The following is a 21095-nucleotide window of genomic DNA, read 5'->3' on the forward strand; positions in this document are numbered from 1 at the left end:
TGGCCAGGACGTCGCGAGGGGGGCGGGGCCAAGGGGAATGGCGGGCGGCCATTGGGGCAGTCGGCCGTCCGTCAAGGCTCGAGGCGGAAACGACCCGTGGAGACGGGGGAGGGGAGAGAAGGCGGGACCATATCCCCGAGCGTAGGCCAGTGAGCGGACGGCTCGCCTGCGGGCGGCTCTGCGGGAGAAGCCATCTTGAGAGTGGGTACGTGGCGAGTCAGGCGGCGGGAAGCGTGCTTTCCCCCAGGCGGCCGCCATCTTGCAAACGGGCAGGGGTCGTCCACGGGCGTGAGGGTAGAGGGCGGTGCGTCGCCATCTTGGGGTCGGGCAGGGAACCTGCGGGTTCCATCTTGCTTTTGGGCACGTGGCCGAGAGGGCTGCTCGCGGCTGAGCCCTTGCTCGCGGGGAAGCGGCTCGCGGGGCGGTGGAGGCGGCCGAGCGCCGCCCGGGCTGGGCCGCGGCTCCGTTTGCGCTGCTGACCTCGGTGCTCAGGGGTCGCCCCGGGGCCGGGCACTTGCAGGGAGGGGAGCATCTCCGTCCCTGCGGCCAGGGGACGTCCACGCCGCGCAGGGGTGCAGGCCTCGGGGGGCCCGAGCGCAGGACACCCCTGCACGTCGGCGCCGCGGGCGGTGCCAAGGTCCTGGGGCCGCCGCTCCCTGCACCGAGGCCTCCCGGCCGGGCCCAAACCTCGCCGCGCCGAGCGCATCTGGAGCCCAGGGTCGCTAACCGGGAATGTCCCGGAGGATCCGGGGGATCTGCTCCCCCCCCCACGGGCTCCCCTGGGAGCTGGCTTCCGGGGCCGCCAGCAGCACCGCCCGTCTTCCTTCTCTAGGGCACGGGGGCCGGGGAGCGACTGGACTCAGAGTCGTGTTAAAACCCACTTGGAGGAAGCCCAAGGCCACCTTGCAGCCCGGCAGGCCCCTCGCCCCGGGCGCCCTGATGTACGGGTCCTGCGCCGCTGCCCCAGGGCCTTTGCCAACGTTCCCCTAGCAGGAGCCGCACCCCCCCCCCCCATTGAGGATGAGCCCTCTCGCAACGCGCCGAAACTCGAACTCAGGCCAGGGTCAGGGCGGCCGGACGGCTGCAGAGGGAGGCCCACGGGCGTCAGGCCGCCCCTGGGTGGGCCTGGAACGCCGAGGTGACACGGCTGGGGGCGCGGGTGCGAACCCACACTGACGACCAGGGTCGGGAATCCAGGGGCTGGGAGGCGTGTGGCACAGGTGTGTCCCCCTGCCCCGTAGGAAGGGATGCCTGGTGCCCGGGCGGGGCGGGGGGCTCGGGGTCCCCACACTCGGTGCCCGCTCGGGCGAGTCGGATGGGTGCCCCCCCCACTGCAGGAGCCGCCCGGCCTCCCCCCCCCCCAGCCTTGCCCGCCAGCTGCTTCCCTCATTAATGATTTAGGGCGACGGTGGATGTGGGATCACCTTGTGTTCCTTGGCTCCTCTGCAGGGCAGGAGCCGGGGAGGGAGGAGCCGGCCTGGGGCGCGGAGGGTGGGGAGGGCCTGCATCTCCGGGGAACAGGGGGCCTGCTCGGCCCCATTCCTCTTTTCAGATCAGATGGGGGTGGGGGGGTGCAGTGCCTCAGTTTACTCCTTTGTGGAAACCGAGAGGCAGGACCCGGCCAGTCCTCCTGCGGGCTTTCCCCTGTTTCACTTGGAAACAGTTAATAGTTTCAGAATATTTATTCCCATGTTTGTTTACTGGCGCCTGGATTATGAAGGCGGTTGGGTGGGGGGCAGGGCAGAGGACAGGGTGTGGGCTGGGGGATCAAACCGGCTGCCCCGGGCTGCAGCCCCACCCCTGCCCCCGTGGGTGGCCTGGAGCCTCGCCTGGACCCCGGGGAGCTGGGAGGCGCCACCGGAATGCCTTACTGGGCCCGATGATGGCCCTGGGCTGGGGTCCTGCCCCCCAGGCCCCAGGCTGCCGGCCCATCCTCCTCCTCCATCTCGGCCTCTTCCTCCCCGTCCCCTGCCAGGCCCCGTGCAGGCCCCGGCCCCAGGGGGACCCCATCCCTGCGAGTCCTTCCCTCGGATCGTCCGGGGCGCCTCTCGGTCTCCTCCCAGATGCAGCCCGTCCCTGCCGCCCAGGGGCCTGAGCTCCGCTGGCCACCTCCCGCACCCTTTCCTGTCGCAACTATTTAATCCTCCGCTAGGAAATACTTTCATTTCCTTTCCCCAAACACAGAGGTCGGGGAGCGGCCTGAGCGTCTCAGCCAATACGAGGCGGGACCCAGGCGGCTCCCCCTGGGGAGTGGGTGCTGCAGAGGGGTCCTCCGCGGGGTCCGCCTGGAGCCCCCCGACGCGGCGGCTGCGCTCCTCAGGGTGTGCCCCACGCTGCCCGCAGCCTCAGGCCTCGACCAAAAACTGCAAGGACCCATGTCCACCAGCAGGTAAACGGAGACACATATGTCCCCCATGCACGGACACGTCCCCGGCCTCGAGCAGGAGCGAGGCGCCCACGCCACCCCAGGGATGGACCCCGGCCCACAATGCTCAGGGAGGGAACCAGACGCCGGAGGCCCCACGGGGTGAAGACCACACGTGTGACACGTGCAGGGGCTCAGGGGGCTGGGCAGGGGTGGGGGGTGACGGCTGGCGGCCAGGATTTCTTTCCCGGTGTTGAGACGACACATCGCCCCTGATTGTGCCGACGGGTGCACACTCCGGAAAGCCAGGGGAGCGCAGGCCGGCCGGCGAGCAGCGAGGGTGCGAGTCTCGGGTAATAAAGCTGCTTTTCAGAAACCCTGCGTGTGAAGCTCAAGGGCCGTGGGGGGGGGGGGTGAGCCCGCGGGACGGTGTGGTGTCCCCTCACGGGGTTGCCTGCGTCCCGTCCCGTCCCCGTCCCCGCGACACCGGCCGAGCACCCCGGTATGTGCCCAGGACAAATGCGTTCAGACCAGTGACCAGCTGCGACCAGAGCCCCGGGCAGTGCTCGGTGAGCAGCAAGTGGCTTAGCAGGCGGCGCCCAGGGGCGCTCGGGCCATCGGCCTCGGAGGCTTTGGGACCCGCACGCTTCGCTCTCCCTAAGGTGGAGCTCGGGGAAAACTCGACGGAGAAAATCCCGTGGGCTCGCTGTTGGCACGCGCGTGGCCCGCGGTCCCCGATGGCCGAGCCACAGCCTGTCCCCTGCCCACCGTCTCGAGCGTCTCCATGTAAAGACGCCCCGTGTGGCTCACGTTACTGATTCCTGGGCGTCCAGCCCCAGGCAGCAGCACCGAGGGACAAAGTGCCCCCAACACATGCGTCTTCCCCAAAAGGCGCATCGCGGCTGTCACGAGGCCCGGAGCCCTAGGGGTCACCGTGAAGCACGATCACCCGCAGACACGTGAAACACTCAGCCTCCGGAAGCCTCGGGAGGGGCTGCTCCGCCCCAGAGCTCCGTCGTGGGGTGGCTGCTTCGGCTCAGGTCACGGTCCCGGGGTCCCGGGGTCCTGGGGTTGAGCCCCACGTCAGGCTCCTGGCTCAGCTCGCTCTCCTCCTCTCTCAGAGAAGTAGATAAATAGAATTTTTAAAAACGGAAAGGAGGAAGGAAGAGCCCTCCTCTGCCCCCGGGGCTGACACGGGGCGGCCGGGCCGGGCCTCCCCCCGCTGACGCTGCCCAGGGAGCGCCCGGAGTGACCACAAACCCGCCAGGAAGATCGAGTGACAGTGACCCGGACAAACGTTCCAGGGGATCTTAGAGATCCGTCTGCGGATACCCGCGCACGAGCTCCAGGGCGGGGGCGACTTCGCAAACCCACAATCCCGAAGAACGGGGCCCGGGGTTTGACCCGCAGCGCCCGGCAAGCTGGTCGCCGGCCCCACGGGGTGTGTCGTGCTGACCATGGCGGGGTGCACGCTGACTCGGCAGCCGTAGGCTCTGGAGGCCGCACGGTCACCAGGGGAGGGCGCGGCCTTGGGGTCCCCGTCGCTGGACGTCGTCCCGAGGGGCTGAGTGGAAGGAACAGCATCAGAGGCAGAGGGAACGGCAGCCTCGGGCCGTACAGGGTCCCAGAGGCAGGCGAGGGCGGCCTGGGCTAGATGGGGGGGGGAGGGGCGGCCGCACGGGGAGGGAAGCACGCGGACGGTGGTCCACGGCCACCACAACTCCCGCGCTGGGGGCCGTCCCCCTGAAGACCCCCTGGGCGGGCGGACCAGGAGAACACAGAGCCCTGGGAGGCCGTGGGGGGACGAGAGAAGCGCAAGGGTCGGGTGCGGCCTGGGTCAGGAGGGGTCGCCCTTGGGGGCGGCGGGCAGGGGGTCCCTGGGTCTGTTGGGGGTGCGCCCGTGGAGACACAGAGACTGCAGTTCGCCAGTCGTATCGGCTCTAGTCCATCCCCAAGGTGTGCAGCGTCCCAGGGGTCAATTCCAGAAGGTTCCATCGGGTCCCCTCATGGTGCGGGGTGGGGACTGCAGCAGCCTGGGGTTGGGGGGACACAACCAGCCCGTGACAGACGCCGGGGAGGGGAGTCCTGGGTCCCGGGGGGCGCTCTGTGCTTCACCTTTAAGGAACCTCGGAGGACGTTCCCCGCGGCCCTGTCCGGGGCTCCCGTCCTCCACGCCTGGCGTTCCTGCTGCCGCCCCCTCGGCGCCCGTGTCCCCCTGTCCCAGGGCCCCCCTCGCGGCACCCAGGCCTGGGCTGGGCTGTCTCTGTCAAGGTGCGGATGGCGGAGCCGCAGGCTGGAGACTTGGCGCCTGCGTGGGATGTCGGCCGGGCCGCAGGACGTGGACGACGCACGGAGCCAGGGCAGCGACCCTTGGCAGCTGTGACGGCCCCACAGGAAGTGGCCGCCGCGACACAGAGGCAGGAAGGGGGGTGCACGGGGAGGCGCGGAGGGCTGCGGTGGGGGAGGTCCTGCCCCCAGGTGTGTCCACATCCTGACCTCCAGCGCCCGTCACCGCGACCTTATTTGGAAGTGGGTCAGACCGAGGTCCCGCCGAGCGGGGTGGCCCCGAGGATGGCTGGCGACCTCGTGAGGCGACTGTGGACCCAGAGGCCGGGAGAAGCACGGGCTGACGTGGCGCAGATGGGGGGAGCAGCCGCGAGCCCGGCCCGAGGGCACCAGGGCACCGGCCCACTGCCCGCCCCACCCCAGGAAGGAGCCCGGCCTCCTGCCCCGACCCGAAGACGTGTGTCGTCGCTCCCTGGAAACGCGGGGACCGCGCTACGCCCACGGGACTGCGGGGCTGGGCAGGCGGACGGCGGCCCTGACGTGACAGGGGAGCCGCCTGCTTCCGCGGCCCCTGCAAAATTCATGAAAAGGAAGATGTCTCGATCCCGCGGAGGGAACGTGAGCCGGGCGGTAAGCGATCCCGCGCCACCTGTTCACCCGCCAGCCGCCTGTCCGCAGGGTCACGGGCACCCGGGGGACCACAGCCCCGCCACCCGCTCCCTGGGGAGCAGCCCCCGGCCCCGCTGTGGCCCTCCGGGCTTCATCACCCTGCCCCTGAAAGGGCCCCCTGACCCCCCGGCTGGCGTGGACGTGCCCCTGCCGTGGACGGGGTGGGTGCTGCTCAGCCCCCCCACCGTGTTCTCTGCGGTCACGCTGCCTCCGTGTCAGGGACATGCGACCCTGGCGAGAAGCTACTTCTGGGGGCGCCCCGGGGGGCTCCGTGGTGGAGCAGCCGCCTTGGGCCCAGGTTGTGACCCTGGGGTCCCGGGATCGAGTCCCGCGTCGGGCTCCCCGCACGGAGCCTGCTTCTCCCTCTGCCTGTGTCTCTGCCTCGCTCTGTGTCTCTCAGGAATAAATAAAATATTTAAAAAAAAAAAAAAAGCTACTTCTGGAAGGATCCAGGCACAGAGAAGGGAGCATCCCCCCCACCCCCGCCAGCCCGCGGGATTCTGGGGCAGAAGGCACAGTGGCCTCGAGCCTCATAACAGGTAACGTATGAAACCCGAGACCGTAAGCCTCTTGCTGGTGACATCGGTGACATCGCGGCATCAATAGTTTATAGCGGGAAACAGATACCTGATCCCTGGCCGTGGGCAGCAGCTCCCCTGGCCCCGGGCCCCCACCTGGCCCCCCTCTGGCTCCCCGGCCTGCGGGCAGCGGATGCGCAGGCCTCGCTCCCTGGGGGGGGAGATGCTGCATCCCCAGCTGCTGTGGCTCCACAGGGCTGAGGGGTGGCGGCTGCTTGGGCGCTCCTCCCAGGGGGCGAGTGCTCAAGGCTGCCTGGGGGGGGCACAGCGGGGAGGGAAGGGGAGGGCAGGGCCACCGCTGGCCCCAGACTCCTGTGCGGCTCTAAATAGGTGTTTCTGCACCAAGGTTGAACAGGGACCAGCGAGCTCATGGAAGGACGCCCACAGGGGGAAGCTACGTGGACCCCGGTGCACGGGCCCCGCCACCCCCCCCCCCCGGGGCAGGTGACTCACAGGGGATCCAAGGCCGGAGTCGCCCACCCTGCGGGATGTGGGAAGAGCAGCAGCTGCGCCCCTGGAGGCCGAGGCCGGAGGCGTGTGCATCCCTGCATGTGCGCATCCAGGCCCCTGGGGGGGGGCTCCCCGTCCTTCTGGGGTGTTCCCCTGTTTTCTCCAGGGTTAGATGCTCCCTGTGCAGGTTAGACGTGGGGAAGAGCAGGAGCGGCCGGCATGTGTGTCCTCGGAGGCCGTGGGCGCTTCCCGTGCACCCACCCAGCTGGCCGGGCCCAGGCTCCCACCCGGAGCCGGTTACAGTCAGCATCTGGGGGTCTCGGGGGACGGAGGGACGGAGCCCCGCGCCCCCAGCCCGCCGCTCACACCCGTGCTCTCCCGCAGACAACTACGTCTTTAAGTAAAAGTTTGCGTTTTGGAACTTTTTTTTTTTTTAAGATTTTATTTATTTATCCATGAGAGACACAGAGAGAGAGACAGAGACCCAGGCAGAGGGAGAAGCAGGCTCCACGCAGGGAGCCCGATGTGAGACTCGATCCCGGGTACCCGGGATCACGCCCTGGGCCGAAGGCGGCGCTAACCGCTGAGCCCCCCGGGCGTCCCTGCGTCCTGGAACTTTATTCCGCTCACCAAGGGGACACATGTTTCGTCGATCAGAAGGATCTCCTCCGTTCTCCCTTCTGCGCATCGCGTGTCCTGAAACTTCCTGGATGACGCCAACAATCCTTCTGAAACGTCATTTTTTTAAGGAAATCGTGGCACAATACACGTCGCATAGAGTTTATCCCCTTCACCATCTCTACACGCGCTCAGGCTGTCGTGTAAGGGGCCCCACCATCCGTCTCCAGAACCTTCCGTCTCCCCGCTCGGAGGCTCCAGGAGACGTGTATGTCGTGGGGTGTGACAGCCGTGCCTCCCCCCGCCAGCCCACACTTCCCACTGCGGCCGCTCACACGTGCCGGCCTACCTGGCCTCTTGCACCCGCTCACGACTGGCTGGGTGGCAGGTGGCCCTAAGTGGGCGCCGCTCAGCGCACACGCATCTCCACTGGGCCTGGCCCCGCATTCCACAGGGCCCGGCACCTCGGCCGCTCCCTCCCACTGGCCCAACAGCCAAGAGCCTTCCTATCTGAACAGCAAAGCTCAGCAAACAAGAAGAACCCAGGACTGAGCTGACAGTCTCTTTCCCTAAAATCCGATGTCCTTATGTTTTTAAAAGATTGTGTGTGCATATTTATTTATTTGAAAGACGAGACAGAGAGAGCACGAGCAGGGGCAGAGGCAGAGATAGAAGCAGACGCCCCCCTGAGCAGGGAGCCTGACGTGGGACTGGACCCCAGGACCCTGGAATCATGACCTGAGCTGAAGGTGGACACACAACCGACAGAGCCCCCAGATGCCCCATCCTTATTTTTTTTTTAATTTTTATTTATTTATGATAGTCACAGAGAGAGAGAGAGAGAGAGAGGCAGAGACACAGGCAGAGGGAGAAGCAGGCTCCATGCACCGGGAGCCCGAATTGGGATTCGATCCCGGGACTCCAGGATCGCGCCCTGGGCCAAAGGCAGGCGCTAACCCCTGCGCCACCCAGGGATCCCCCCCATCCTTATTTTTTAAGGAAAGCTATATTTCATCTCCTGTCCCAAGCATCTCTGTCCAGTTGACCTGGTTTTTTTATTTTTTTAAGATTTTGTTTATTTAATTTTTAATTTTTTTATTTTTTTAAAGATTTTTTATTTATTTATTCATGATAGATACAGAGAGAGAGAGGGGCAGAGACACAGGAGGCGGGAGAAGCAGGCTCCATGCAGGGAGCCGATGCAGGACTCGATCCCAGGACTCCAGGATTGCGCCCTGGGCCAAAGGCGGAGCTAAACCGCTGAGCCACCCAGGGATCCCCTCCATCTGGTTTAAAATCCTAGACATTCTCCTGGTGGAAAATTCTAGAATCAAGTGGGCAGGTGCAGACCCTGTCAGCTTCTATCTCCCCTTGTTTTCTTGGAGATTTCCTTTTTGCTGAAGATAAAATAGGTCCCAACAGTAAAAACGAACGTACTGAGATGTTTGTGTTTATCTCCAGAGCACAGCGTCTGGCCTCTGGAATGTTCTTGTGTCATTTCCAGATATTGTGCGGGGTTCCGGCGGGGCGGCGGGGCCGGGTCGCCACCAGGCCAAGGCTTCCGAGACACGGTTTTCGAAATGCCCGTAGGTCTCCAACAACCTGTAAATTCTTGGTTATTTCTTCCTGTGAGACTCGTCTCTGGAACCTTCCGCGGGGGCTCGATTTCCCCGGGACCGCGCAGAATTCAAGCCTCGAGGATCCCCGCCCAGGCCCCGTCCCCGCAGGGAGGCCCGACGCGGCCCCCACATGGCTGCTTCTCGAGGACTGGGGGGGGGGCAGTTCTGATGGGTGTTGGGTGTTTCCTTAATCATTTTCTTTGCTCTGCCAGGGCCTGGGAGGGCCTGGGGGGCCTGGGGGGAGCCTGAGGGGAGACGCGCATGCCTGGCATTCCTCCTCTGGCCACAGTTTGTTTGTTTGTTTTAAATTAGAGCCGCCAGGCCAGGAATTCCGTTTTCCTTCGGGATTCCGGGATTCTGCGGGGACTTGAGCGCAGCCCTAGGACCACCAGCAGAACATTCCAGCACCCTGCGGGCTGCATCCCCTCGCCCCCCCCAGGAGCCCTTTTCCTTGGAGAGCTCGGCTGGCCCCAGGTCCCCTTGCAGGGCCTCGCCGCTGCCCTCCCCTCTGGGCCGCCTGCAGGCCAGACTGGGGGGAGGGGAGGGACACGGCGTGGACGCCAGGCTCCCGGGCGAGGAAACCGAGGCAGGCACTGAGCCCCCCCCACCCCCCGGTCTGGAGGCCGCTACAAGGCCGCACAGCAGCGGTGTCTTTCCAGAAGGTCTGCACGGTTCAAGTGAAGAGGTGAAGCAGGTTCCTGACCTCACACCCAGGGACCTGGCGTCCCCGGGGACAGCCCTCGAGTCACGGGGTGGGAGGCTGCAAAGCAAAGGCAGCAGCAGGTGGCGGGTGCGGGCAGGTTGGGCAGGGCCTTGTCGCGGGTCCTGGAGGGCAGCTTGTGACGAGCCGATAGTTTGCTGCAGATCCTCCCGCGGGGGCGACTGGCTCAGCCCTGGGCCTGCCGCCCCCCGGCTCTGACCCCACGCCGCTCTCGGCGCCGTCCTGAGGCCCCGCGGCCCCCGCTGGGAACGGAGCGCCCGTGTCTCTGTCCCCAGCGCTGGTAGCGGGCGCCTCGTGGCCACGGGGGAAGCGGCCCGGGGAGGCCCCGGCTGTGCTCTGGGAGGGGGCCTGAGAGCGCCCGGGGAGGATCTGGGGGTGATGGTGGAGCCGTTTGGTTGCCCAGACCCTGCTGGTGTCTCTGACCCTGGGCATGGGTCACCTCCCGCAGAGCTCAGGGGCCGGGTCCCCGCAGATCCCCTGACCTGGGGTCCTGCTGTTGGCCAGTCAGGGTCCCGAGCCCTCACTGTGTGACCCCGACCACCTCCTGGAAAGAGAATTAGGGCAAAAACAGGTAACATCCATCAGGCCTCCAGACCTCAGCGGAGGTTCTGGAGATGAGATTGTTCTTGGGAAATCAGAGAATTGGGTCCTGGTTTAGGCGCCCAGTAGGTGCTCATGCTCTTGATGCGGGGGCGGGGGGCCCTGGGCCCCCACCTGGGAGGAACGCTGCTGTCAGCTGGATTCCTGTGTTTGCCCAGATTGAGGAGAAATCTGCATAATGTAGAATGAACCTTTTTTTTTTTTTAAGATTTTATTTATTTATTCATGAGAGACCGAGAGCGAGAGGCAGAGACACAGGCAGAGGGAGAAGCAGCCTCCCTGTAGGGAGCCCAATGCAGGACTCGATCCCAGGACCCTGGGGTCACACCCTGGGTCGAAGGCAGACGCTCAACTGCTGAGCCACCAGGGATCCCAGAATTAACCATTTTAAGTGAACAATTCAGTGTTTTTTGTTACATTGAGTGTATTGTGCAACCATGCCTTCTATTTAGTTCTGGAACATTCCATCGCCCCCTCCCTGTGCGTGGACGAGCCCATCCTGCACGTGTCACACACGTGGACTCACACCCGTGGGGCCTCCTGTGTCTGGTTCCCTCCCTGAGTGTCGTGGGCCGGGGTCCGTCCCTGGGGTGGTGCATGGGGGCCTCGCCCCCGTCGGCGGCCCAGGGACTCTCCCGCGTGTGGGGGACACATCGTGTGCATCCGTCCAGCTGCGGGTGAGCGCCGGGTGTTTGCACCCTCTGGACGGTGGCAGCGCCGTGCCGACCCAGGAGCGGCTGTTTTGTGTCCTGCAGCTCTGCTGTCTTCCCACCGACGAGGGGCTCCCTCCTGCGGACGCAGCGCAGCCTGGGTCAGGCCCGGGCCCTCCTGCGGGGACCGTCAGGGCGTCCCCCGCACACGTCAGACCGCACGGTGTGTTTTCATCACTGGAGAGCCGGGTGCCCAGGGGCGAAACTGGGAAAGTTGGACAAGTTTGGGCAGCCTCGTGCTGAGTTGCCACCTTGGACTCCGTGGGCCGGAAAAACCTGCCCAGGCCGCGTGCTGCGGCCCATCCTGAGTCCGAGGCTCGGGTCCCCAGGCCGGGGAGCCAGGGCCTGTGGCCGCTCATCAGTAGTTGCCCCTGGTGGCTTCTTTCCAGTGTGTCCTGCCTGGAGTAGGGGGGAAATGGAAGGGAGGGGAGGGGAGGGGCAGGGTAGGGAGGGGAGGAGAGGAGTGGGGGGGGAGGAGGGGAGGAGGACAGAGAGGGAGGATGCTGGGAGGAGGGAGGGGGGAGCAGAAGGGGAGGGAAGGTGGGAAGGGAGGGAGGAGGGGAGGGCGGTGCTGGGTGCCCCCTCCCTGCCGGCAGAAGCCCAGGTGGCCTCTCTCACCCCACCCCTGTCCCCACAGCAGGGAGGCTGAGGCTCAGAGTCAGAGTCACTGACTCACTCTCAGGGGCGGTGGGGTCTGAACAACCTGTGTCTGCCCCTGGGCTTGGCCCTTCGGTGACTGTCCAGGCTCAGCAGGGGGTCTGTAGGGCCGGGGCCCCCTCTGGGCCATGCAGGGACGGTGGCTCCGTGTCCGTGACATTCGTGTGAACCCACAGGGCGTGCAGCAGCAACGGTGAGCCCTGGTCACCTGCAGGCTGTGGTTGGTAACATCTGGATGTCAGTCGTCAGTTGTCCCGAAGGCAGCAGGCCAGGTCGGACGGAGACCCGGGGAGGGAACAAGGAGGGGGGGAGCTCTCTGCAGCTCCCGCTCTAGCTTCCTATGTCCCTAGAAATGTGCTCAAAAGATGACGTCCAGGGGCCACCGCAGGCTCGGTCAGTGCAGCGCCTGACCCTTGATCTCGGGGCCGTGGGCTCGAGCCCCGTGTTGGGGGTAGAGATTAAAAAACTAAAATCTGGGATCCCTGGGTGGCGCAGCGGTTTGGCGCCTGCCTTTGGCCCAGGGCGCGATCCTGGAGACCCGGGATCGAATCCCATATCGGGCTCCCGGTGCATGGAGCCTGCTTCTCCCTCTGCCTGTGTCTCTGCCTCTCTCTCTTTCTCTCTGTGTGACTATCATAAATAAATAAAAAAAAAAAAATTAAAAAAAAAAAAAAAAACTAAAATCTTTTAAAAAAATAAAGTCTAGGGCAGCCTGGATGGCTCAGCGGTTTGGTGCCACCTTCAGCCCGGGGCCTGGTCCTGGAGACCCGAGATCGAGTCCCCCGTGGGGCTCCCTGCATGGAGCCTGCTTCTCCCTCTGCCTGGGTCTCTGCCTCTCTCTCTCTCTCTCTCTGTGTCTTTCATAAGTAAATAAAATATTCAAAAAAAAAGTCTATTTTTAAAAAAGGGGGTACTGAGAAGCAGGGCTCTCCTAAGGCTCAGTCTGGAAGTGGCACCTGATTAGGAGACGGGCAGAGGGACGCCCGGCGGGTGGTCGGGGGAGCATGTGCCCTCGGCTCGGGTCCTGATCTCCGGGCCCGGGGTCCAGCCCGTGGCGGGCTCCTCGCTCAGCGCGGAGGTGCCTGCGTCTCTCTCTGCCCCCCCCATCCCGTGCTCTCTCGCGCACTCTCTCTCAAATTAATAAAATATTTTAAAAATGGGCAGAAGAACAAAGAGACGTTTCTCACATGGTGGCCACAGACGCGTGGAAGGATGCTCCGCGTCCCTCGGCGGCCGGGCAGCGCGGGTCAGAGCCACGGGCGGTTACCTCCCACCTGCCGGGGCCGGGACGCAGGTGGCGGCGAGGAGGCGGGGGGCGCGCAGGCCGGGCCACGGGGCGCAGGGGGGGGGTGCCTCAACCAGGTGGCCCAGGCGCCCCTCGGCCCGGCAACGGCGCTGCCGGCGTCACCCCAAAGGACACGGGGACCCGAGCGGCAGCCGCCCGTGGAGGAGCCTCGGCGCCCTGCGACCTCGCTGGACTAAGACGTGCCCCGTGGCCACGGTGGGTATGGCTCAGCCTCTGGCAGGGAGGAAGACTCGCGTGGGCAGGCGGGGCCCGGGGCACGACGCTGGGGGGCGACAGAGAAAGGCCAGCACCATGCGGTCGCCGCAGGCGGAGCAGATGGACAACTCGGGCTCACGAGGGAAGGGAGGGGAAACCAAACAGGGTGAGATCAGCCACGGAGACAAACCCTAAGAGGCTCTCGGTCATAGGAAACAGCCTGCGGGTCTCCGGGGTCGGGGTCGGGGCTCGGGGGGAAGCCGGCTCTCCGCGGAGCAGGGAGCCCGATGGACGGCCGTGGGGCCCGGACCTCAGGACCCCGGATCAAGACCTGAGCTGAAGGCAGACGCTTCACCGATGGAGCCCCCAGGCGCCCCAACAATACACTCTCTTTAAAAGATTTTATTTTTGAGTCATCTCTACAGCCGAGCTGGGGCTTGAGCTCATGACGCTGAGATGAGGAGTCGCGACTCCCCCGCCGGGCGCCCCAAGACGTGCTTCTCAGTTATGTACAAAAGGATAAATAGCACGAGCCAGTGGCCTCTAGTGCATTTATCCATCACCGCTCTTAGCTTCAGAACATCTCATCCCCCCAAAAAGCAACCCGGACCCATCAGCCCCTCTCTGTGCGTGGACGAGCCCGTCCTGCACATGTCACATGCGTGGGCTCATGCCCCGTGGAGCCTGCTGTGTCCGGTTCCCTCCCCGAGCGTTGGGGGCTCGGGGTCCGTCCCCGGGGCGGGTGGGGGCCTCGCTCCTGCCGGCGGCTGGGGACATGCCCGTGTGCTGTCCGTTGCCGGACATTCGGTCCGTTTCCACCTCCATCGCTGCTGTGAGCAGCCAGTGCAGGTGTTCTCGCGGCCGCCCGCGTCCTGGGGGCACGTGCAAGACCCCGAACAGTCCACGTGCCGGGGAGGCTGGGAGCCAGCGCCTGCCGTGCCCACCCGGGCACCTGCCAGCCCCGAGACCCCGGGGCAGGAGCCGGTCCTGGGGCCCCTGTGGGTGGCCAGGCCCGCATTCCGCGCCGTGTGGTCACACAAATGACTGGTGAGCCGACGTGCACGGGACGTAAACAGGGGCCTCCCCGTCCCCAGCCTTTTCCGTGCAACTTGGCGGGAAACGAGGTTTTGGGCCTTCAAACGGGGGCTTGGTGCGGCGCCTGCAGCTCTGCGGGGGGCCAGGCTGCGCCCCAGGAGCACCCCTGGCGGCGGGAGCGGCTTTGGGCAACCTTCACATCCCCCCCGCCCCCCGCGCCGTGGATGCAGCCAAGCTCACTTCCCCTGCCCTCCGCGTGGAAAACCCGCCGCCGCGGTTGGCAGGCCGGCGCCCCATGACTCATACGTTAGCTTCCTCGCCTGTAAGATTTATTTCTAATCAAAACATGTGATATTTTATTCTGAACAACTTGGTTTGTCCAAATAAGCCTTTAGGAAGGTCAGAGGGGAAAGCACAGGTTAGGAGAGGCTCCCGGTGCGACATCCCACGAAGGGCTCCTGGACCTGCGGTCCCTAAAGTGGGCAAACTCACAGGGTCGGAGATAAACACGCGTTACCTGGGGCTGAGGAGGGCGATGGGTGACTGCCAACGGGGACGCCCTTTCTCCTGGGGCCCGGGTGTTCTGGGGTTGATGAGGTGACGTTTCCTCAACCTGGTGAGTGTCCGAGATGCCCCCAGACCGTACACGTCAGGGTGGGGAGCGCTCAGTTTGAATTTTACAGTTCCTTAAAGTGGGGGCCGTGAACGTGGCTGCCAACGGCATCGGTGGGCGGCTGGGTGGCCCTGCCCCAGGGCTGGTGGGTGTCTGGGGCCCCTGGACAGTTGGCACCACCGCCCCATGATTGCCCCCCACCCAGGGAGGTGCACAGCAGCCCAGCTGAGATCCAGACTCCACGGGGTTGAGGGGGGCGCTGAAGGGCATTTGTGGTGGGGCCACCTGGCGAGTGTGCAGCAGGTGCAAAGGCCCCGGGGTTGGCAGGGCTCTGCCTGGTTGGAGGGGTAATGGCGGGGAGGGGAGGGGGTTCTAGTGCGAAGGAGGGATAGTGGGGGCTGGTGGGGGGCCTGGCAGGAGCCCCTGGAGCCCCCCCGCCCCCCGTCCCCCCTTCTGAGCCCCTCCCCCGTTCCCCCAACCCTCTGCAGTCTGCACACGACCAAGACGCTCATCGGACCCCAAGCAGGAACAGGGTTCACGGAGGTGGGACGGGAAACAAAATTGTTCTGTTGGGAGTCTGGAAGAAAGTCACACCCGTACACCTGACATAACGCCGTGAGCGCTAACGCCTATTTTTCAATTTTGGGGACTTTTTTTTTTTTTTTTAATTTATGATAGTCACAGAGAGAGAGAGAGAGAGAGAGGCAGAGACACAGGCAGCGGGAGAAGCAGGCTCCATGCACCGGGAGCCTGATGTGGGATTCGATCCCCGAGTCTCCAGGATCGCGCCCTGGGTCAAAGGTAGGTGCCAAACCGCTGCACCACCCAGGGATCCCCAGACTTTTTTTTTTTTTAATGACTTCAATGTTCTAGAAAAAAAATCCATGGAAAGGTTTTTGAATACAGAGAAACGTGAATAAAGGGCATGTTTTCCTCTGAAACACCCTGGTAAGGCCCCTCTGTCCGCCACCCTCCCCTCTTGGGTGTCTGCATTTTGTGGGGCTGGGACGCCCTAACCCCGGCTGGCCCTCGGGGCTGGCCTCCAGCGGCTCCTCTCCAGTCGGTCTGAGGAGCGGGACCTAGCAAGGGTCAGTAGGGCAGGTTCTCCCGGCGGCGGAGCGGCTGCAGCGCTGTCTGTGTCTTGCCGCCCTCTGGTGGCAGCGTGCGCGACCTCCCTCCGCTTCAAACCAGGAAGTCGTGTGCAACTCCCGGGTCGTCCGGTGGGGGGGATTCATGTATTTACTTGGTCAATAGCAACAAGAGCTGAGAGCGGAGGTATTTCTCACCATGGATCGCACGCCAGGTGCCTGGTAACCCCCACCCCGGGCTGAGAGAAGACAGGCGCGGCGCCGGCGATCCCTCAGGGTTTCGTGGCAGAGTGGGGACTTGATCCCCGGGCTGTCAGCAGTGAAGGGAACCCCAGATATCCGGGTTGGGTCCCAGAACCAGCTGAGCCTGAAGCCGGCCCTACTTTGGCTTGTTAGTTATACAAAGCTGTGAATTCCTGTTTTGTCAAAGCCTCTGCGTTGAGTCGGCTTCAGTCTGTTTTTCTTGTGACCGGAGAGACCCTCGGCCGCTGGTGCAGCCCTCGCTGAGCAGCCGTGTGACCCTTGTGAGTCCCTTCGTGGCCTGGGGGTGTCGGCGCGATTAGATGAGATACTGGCCTCAGCAAAGCTTAGATGTCAGGGATGAGGACCGCCCCCCGCCCCGCCCCAGTGCAGAAGGCTCCAGAGGCGCGCGTCGTTCCTGTCACTCAGAACGTTCCTCCCGTGGGAGGAAGCTTCCTGCGGTGACCTGGTCGTCCAGTGTCCTCGCACGGCCTGGCCGGGGCCTCCCGCACAAGCACACACGCGGTCACGGGCCGACGTCGGCCCCCAAAGATGTCAGACTCCGGTCTTCCCGGGTGATCCTGTCGGGCCCTGCTTGCACCCAGGCATCCCGCTGCTGGAACAGGGCGCCGTGGCGATCAGACGGCCAGGCCACGGCCCCGCTTGCTCCCTGCTGGGACGTCCCCGGGCGCCGGAAACCCCAGGGTCCGCCCGCATCACGGACCCGCACGCTGAGGAGCAGAAAGCCCGAGGCTGCCCACTCGGCGTGGCCTCACTTGAAGCAACGAGTCACGCCCGCAAGAGCTTCCACGGAAGGTCACAGGCTGAGGTTTGGGGTGGACGTGAATGTGGGGGCCCCTGGAACCCGTGACAGCAGCCACCCTGCAGGCGGGGAGCGGGCAGCCTGCCCGTGGCCTCCGTTCATCTGGGCTTTGCTGTGAGTTGGGCTCCGTCTCCGCAGGCTCAGGGCGTGGGCCAGGGCCCAGCGGGGCTCCGGCTCCGTAAAACCCGATCCACCCTGGCCAGGGAACAGCGAATTCTTGAAACCAGCCAGAATCCCAGGTTTTTTGTTTTTTGTTTTTTTAGATTTTATTTATTTATTCATGAGAGACCGGGTGGGGGAGGTGCAGAGACCCAGGCAGAGGGAGAAGCAGGCTCCACGCAGGGAGCCAGACGTGGGACTTGATCCCGGGTCTCCAGGATCACACCTGGGCCAAAGGCAGGCGCTAAACTGCTGAGCCACCTGGGCTGCCCCAGAATCCCAGGTTTTAATAAAAAAAGGTCTTGGTCAGCCCCAGTGGTGCAGCATTTCCGGGTGAGCCCCCCCCCAGCTCCTGCCGTTAGTGACCCCCCTTGCCCGCGGCCGCACCCCCAGCTCAGATGGCAGGCGGGCCTCCCTGTGATCTATGCCCGCTCATGGGCTTCACTTAACCGTCGGAGCTTTGGACGCTGGTGCAGTAGGGTCGCCTGTTTCTCGGGAGGGTCCCGGTGCCCCTCATCCCGGTGAGAAGGGCTTCCCTTGATCCCGGGTGTGCAGGTCACCTCCCGGTTTCTCCCGCTCACGCTGAGCTGCAGGTGCCTCCGGGTCGGAGGGTGGAGGACAGTGCGGGGTCACATCCCCGCCGAGGCGGGCGGGCAGGGGGGCCGGGGAGTCGGGGGGCAGCCCCCCCCCGTCCCCTCTGTGCTGACTCCGGGCAGGCGTGCTGCTGGCGCGGCCGCAGGGACCCGAGCTCCCGCCGCTCCCAGGGCCCCCGCAGGTTTCCCGGTGCCCAGCGCGTCCTGCCTCCCGGAGCTGCACGCGGTCCTGCGGGAGGGAGGCGCTCGGAGGCCGCCTGGAGGAAACAGGGCCTCCTTGAGGGGTTCCCAAGGGCCTTGGCGTGCTTTCTAGAGAGTGAAGACTTTCTCTTTCACTTTTAAAAAATCTTGGTAAAATACATATAATACAAATTTTACCAGTTTAGCCCTCTCTAAGCTCACACTTCAGGGCACAGAGCACACTCACCCTGCCGTGCACCCACCCCCCACAATCTCCAGAGCCTTCCATCTCCCCACATGGAGACCCCGTCCCCAGGAAGCACTGACCACCCCCTGCCCCACCCTGGCTCCCACCACCTCCTCTCTGTCTCTGTGGACGGGACTCCTCTGGAGTGGGGTCCTGCAGGAGGTGTCCTTCTGGGTCTGGGTCCCCTCCCTGAGCCTGGTGTCCTCGGGGTCTGTTCATGCGGGGAAGGTGTCGAGGTCCCTTCCTCCCCGAGGCCAGGTCGTATCCCGAGTGTGGACAGACCTCACCGTGTGTGTACCCACTCCCCTGGATGGACATCTGGTGCTGCCTCTCCTGCTGAGCATCACTCGAGGTGCTGTGACTGGTGGGGGGGGTGTCCCTGATCCCAGTTCCCTTGGGCACAGACCCAGGAGTGGAATCACTGGGTCACATGGTTGTTCTGTATTTAACTTGGTGCGGAACTGCTGTTGTTGCATAAAGGTCAGTGAGTCGGGCTGCACTGTGCTCCTGTGACTGCGTCGTCTGCCCCCGTCCACATTCAGGGACCCCCACTGGTGGCCCTGGTCACCCTGGCAGGGGCATGGCGGGGGGGGTCATGCCCATCTTCCCCCACCAGATGGCCCAGGGGTGCAGGAAACACTTGGCTCCTGGCTGGGGGAGCAGGACGTGTCTCTCCTGCTTGGGCACCACCACGGGGTCGGGGCCGGCGGGCACCCGGCATCTGGAACCCACACGGTGCCTCAAATGACACGTCCCCAGGGGCTGCAGACCTCTGCCCTAAGTGGTTCCCATGCCCCCGAATGAGCCCCCTGTGGACACACGGGGCACACGACACAGCCCGACAGGCGGCAGAGGGACTGGCGTGGAGCTGGGGGTGTGGTGGGCGGGTGTCGCATGACCCCCACCATAGGTGCCTGGGACCCCGGCCTGGGTGACGGGGTGTGGGGGCCCTGTGGGTGTGACTGCCGGCCCTTTCCCCCAGGCAACAGGGCCGGACTGCAAGGCCCCCTTTCAGCCTCCAGCGTGGGATCCCTGTGGTACCCTCAGGCCCGAGCAGAGCTCGGGGACAGAGGAGAGAGTGGGGGGCAGACCCAGAGGGAGGCGCGCTGGGAGGGGACATCACTGTGTCTCGGGGAAGCTTCGCGGGTCACAGTGCTGGGAGCGTCCTGGGCTCCGACCCCGAGACCACAAGGGCTGGTCCCACCATGGGACGGTCTCAATCCAGGGGCTGCCCCCAGGGGACGTGGCCTGTCTGCAAAGAAGCGTGGCCGGGCTGGGGGAGTTACAGGGGAGCCCAGGCTTCTGCGCCTCGGCTGGGTGCCTTGTATGTAGCCCGTGCAACAGTCCTGGGTGGCCCTGAGCAGACGCGAGGGCAGGGTAATTGAGAAGGAGACTTGCGTGGCAGGTGGAATAACGGCCCCAAAGGAGTCCCTGTCCTGGTGCCTGGAGCTGGGACGTGTTGCCTCCCACGGCAGAGGGGACCTGGGTCGAGGCCCTGAGGTGGGGTGACCCTGGGGTCCTGGGTATCCTCCCAAGAGGGAGGCAGGGGGGAGCCCCAGAAACGGGCAGACCCTGTGCTGCTGGTGGTGAGGACAGAGGAGGGGCCATAGGCCGGGGAGCGGGCGCCTCTGGAAGGTGGGGGGGCAGGAGGGGGTCTCCCTGGGGCCCCGGGGGGAGACCAGCTCTGTCCACGCCTGGTTTTTAGGACTTCTGAGCCCAGAACCATGAAAACATTGGTGTGAGTGGTGGGTCAGTGCTGCCTGGGGCCTCGCACATCCTGAGCCAGTGGACAGAGGGACAAGCCCATCGGCACCAGTGGGCTGACATGGCGGAGACGGTGGGGGAGCCCATGGCATTCATCGCAGGGCTGGTTACGGAGCTGGGACCCGACTGTGGGAATCCCAGGAGCTGACTTTGTCCAGGGAGGGGCGCCCTGCAAGGCCCAGGCTCTCCCTTTGGACACAGACCTTGCCGCCCCCCTCAGACTGTCCTGCCTCCTCCGGCGGCCTGTCTCTTCTGCCTTGAGGCAGCCCCCCTGCAGTGGCCCTGTTCTGGGGGGCCACAGCTCTGCCCTCAGCAACTCGGCCCTGTGGGGGGGCAGCTCCGCCCTCTGGGCCCCAGCCCCGCCTCTGGGGCCCATAGCCCCGCCCACGGAGCCCCAGCCCCGCCCTCGAGGCTCCAGCCCCGCCCCCGGGCCCATAGCCCCGCCCCCGGAGCCCCGCCCCCGGGCCCATAGCTCCGCCCTCGAGGCTCCAGCCCCGCCCCCGGGCCCATAGCTCCGCCCTCGAGGCTCCAGCCCCGCCCCCGGGCCCATAGCCCCGCCCACAGAGCCCCGCCCCGCCCACAGAGCCCAGCCCCGCCCCCGGGCCCATAGCCCCGCCCACAGAGCCCAGCCCCGCTCCTGGGGCCCATAGCTCTGCCCCCGAGGCCAAGCCCCGCCCCCGGGCCCATAGCCCCGCCCCCGGGCCCATAGCCCCGCCCACAGAGCCCAGCCCCGCCCCCGGGCCCATAGCCCCGCCCACAGAGCCCAGCCCCGCCCCCGGGCCCATAGCCCCGCCCACAGAGCCCAGCCCCGCTCCTGGGGCCCATAGCTCCGCCCCCGAGGTCAAGCCCCGCCCCTAGGGTCCATAACCCCGCCCCCGGGCCCATAGCCCCGCCCACTGAACCCATAGCTCCGCCCTCGGAGCCCCGCCCCCGGGCCCCAGTGGGGTCCTCAGAGCCCACCGCGCTGCCCCCCGCCCCCGCCCCCCCCCGCTATTTCAGGCCTCCCGCACCCTCCACCCCCGCCCGCGTAGGGACCCTTCAACACGGATTTCTAGAAATAGCTGCGTCGGTTTTCCCCGCAGCAGCTGCGGAGGGGGCAGCGGGAGGGCCTGGGGCGGAGGCGCTGAGTTAGAGCCGAGCGCCCCCGGGGGGCGGTCGGGTCACCACCCGGGGCACAGGCGCCCTGGGGACCCCCGGGCCACACGGAGGGCGGCGGCAGAGCCAGGATGGAGCCCAGGATGACCGTCTCCCCGCGAGCCCGACTAATGACCCCTCCTCCCGCCGACACCAGGAGGGGCCGCGGCTGATGCCCTCGGGGGGCACACGGGGACCCGGGCCTCACCCACTGGGCGAGCCCTGACGCTGCCAGCCCCGGGGTGGGCAGAGGCACGAACACCAGGGGGCAGGCGGGGCGCCCAGCCTCTCCCGCTCCGCGTCTGGGTGGGCAGGTCGCGGGGCCGGTGGACTGCAGCGGACAGGCCCCTCTCTGCCCCTCGCCCGCCAGGTGCCCGGGGTCGGGGTTTGGAGTGGGCGCCCCAGGCCTGCGGCTCCTCCAGGGGCAGCCCTCCGCCCTCAGACC

General features: G+C 65.7%; 1 protein-coding gene across 4 annotated transcripts; it reads left to right on the forward strand.

The window, feature by feature from the left end:
* Positions 1-55: 55 nt before the first annotated feature.
* Positions 56-8408, forward strand: LOC144291018 (uncharacterized). 4 transcript variants are annotated; one of them, XR_013358462.1, is made up of 4 exons: positions 56-205; positions 833-941; positions 2387-5281; positions 5754-8408. XR_013358462.1 is itself a non-coding variant. In XM_077860784.1 (2 exons), the coding sequence occupies exon 1, from the start codon at positions 1558-1560 to the stop codon at positions 2620-2622; it is 1065 nt and encodes a 354-aa protein (XP_077716910.1). In that variant the 5' UTR covers positions 954-1557; the 3' UTR covers positions 2623-5281; positions 5754-8408. The 4 variants fall into 4 exon arrangements, 1 of the variants encoding a protein (XP_077716910.1); XR_013358463.1 differs by having other exon boundaries at positions 2390-5281; XR_013358464.1 differs by lacking the exon at positions 833-941.
* The last annotated feature ends 12687 nt before the right edge of the window (positions 8409-21095 follow it).

Source organism: Canis aureus, chromosome 19 (genome assembly GCF_053574225.1).
Source record: "Canis aureus isolate CA01 chromosome 19, VMU_Caureus_v.1.0, whole genome shotgun sequence".
In the NCBI taxonomy this organism is placed as follows: Eukaryota; Metazoa; Chordata; class Mammalia; order Carnivora; family Canidae; genus Canis; species Canis aureus.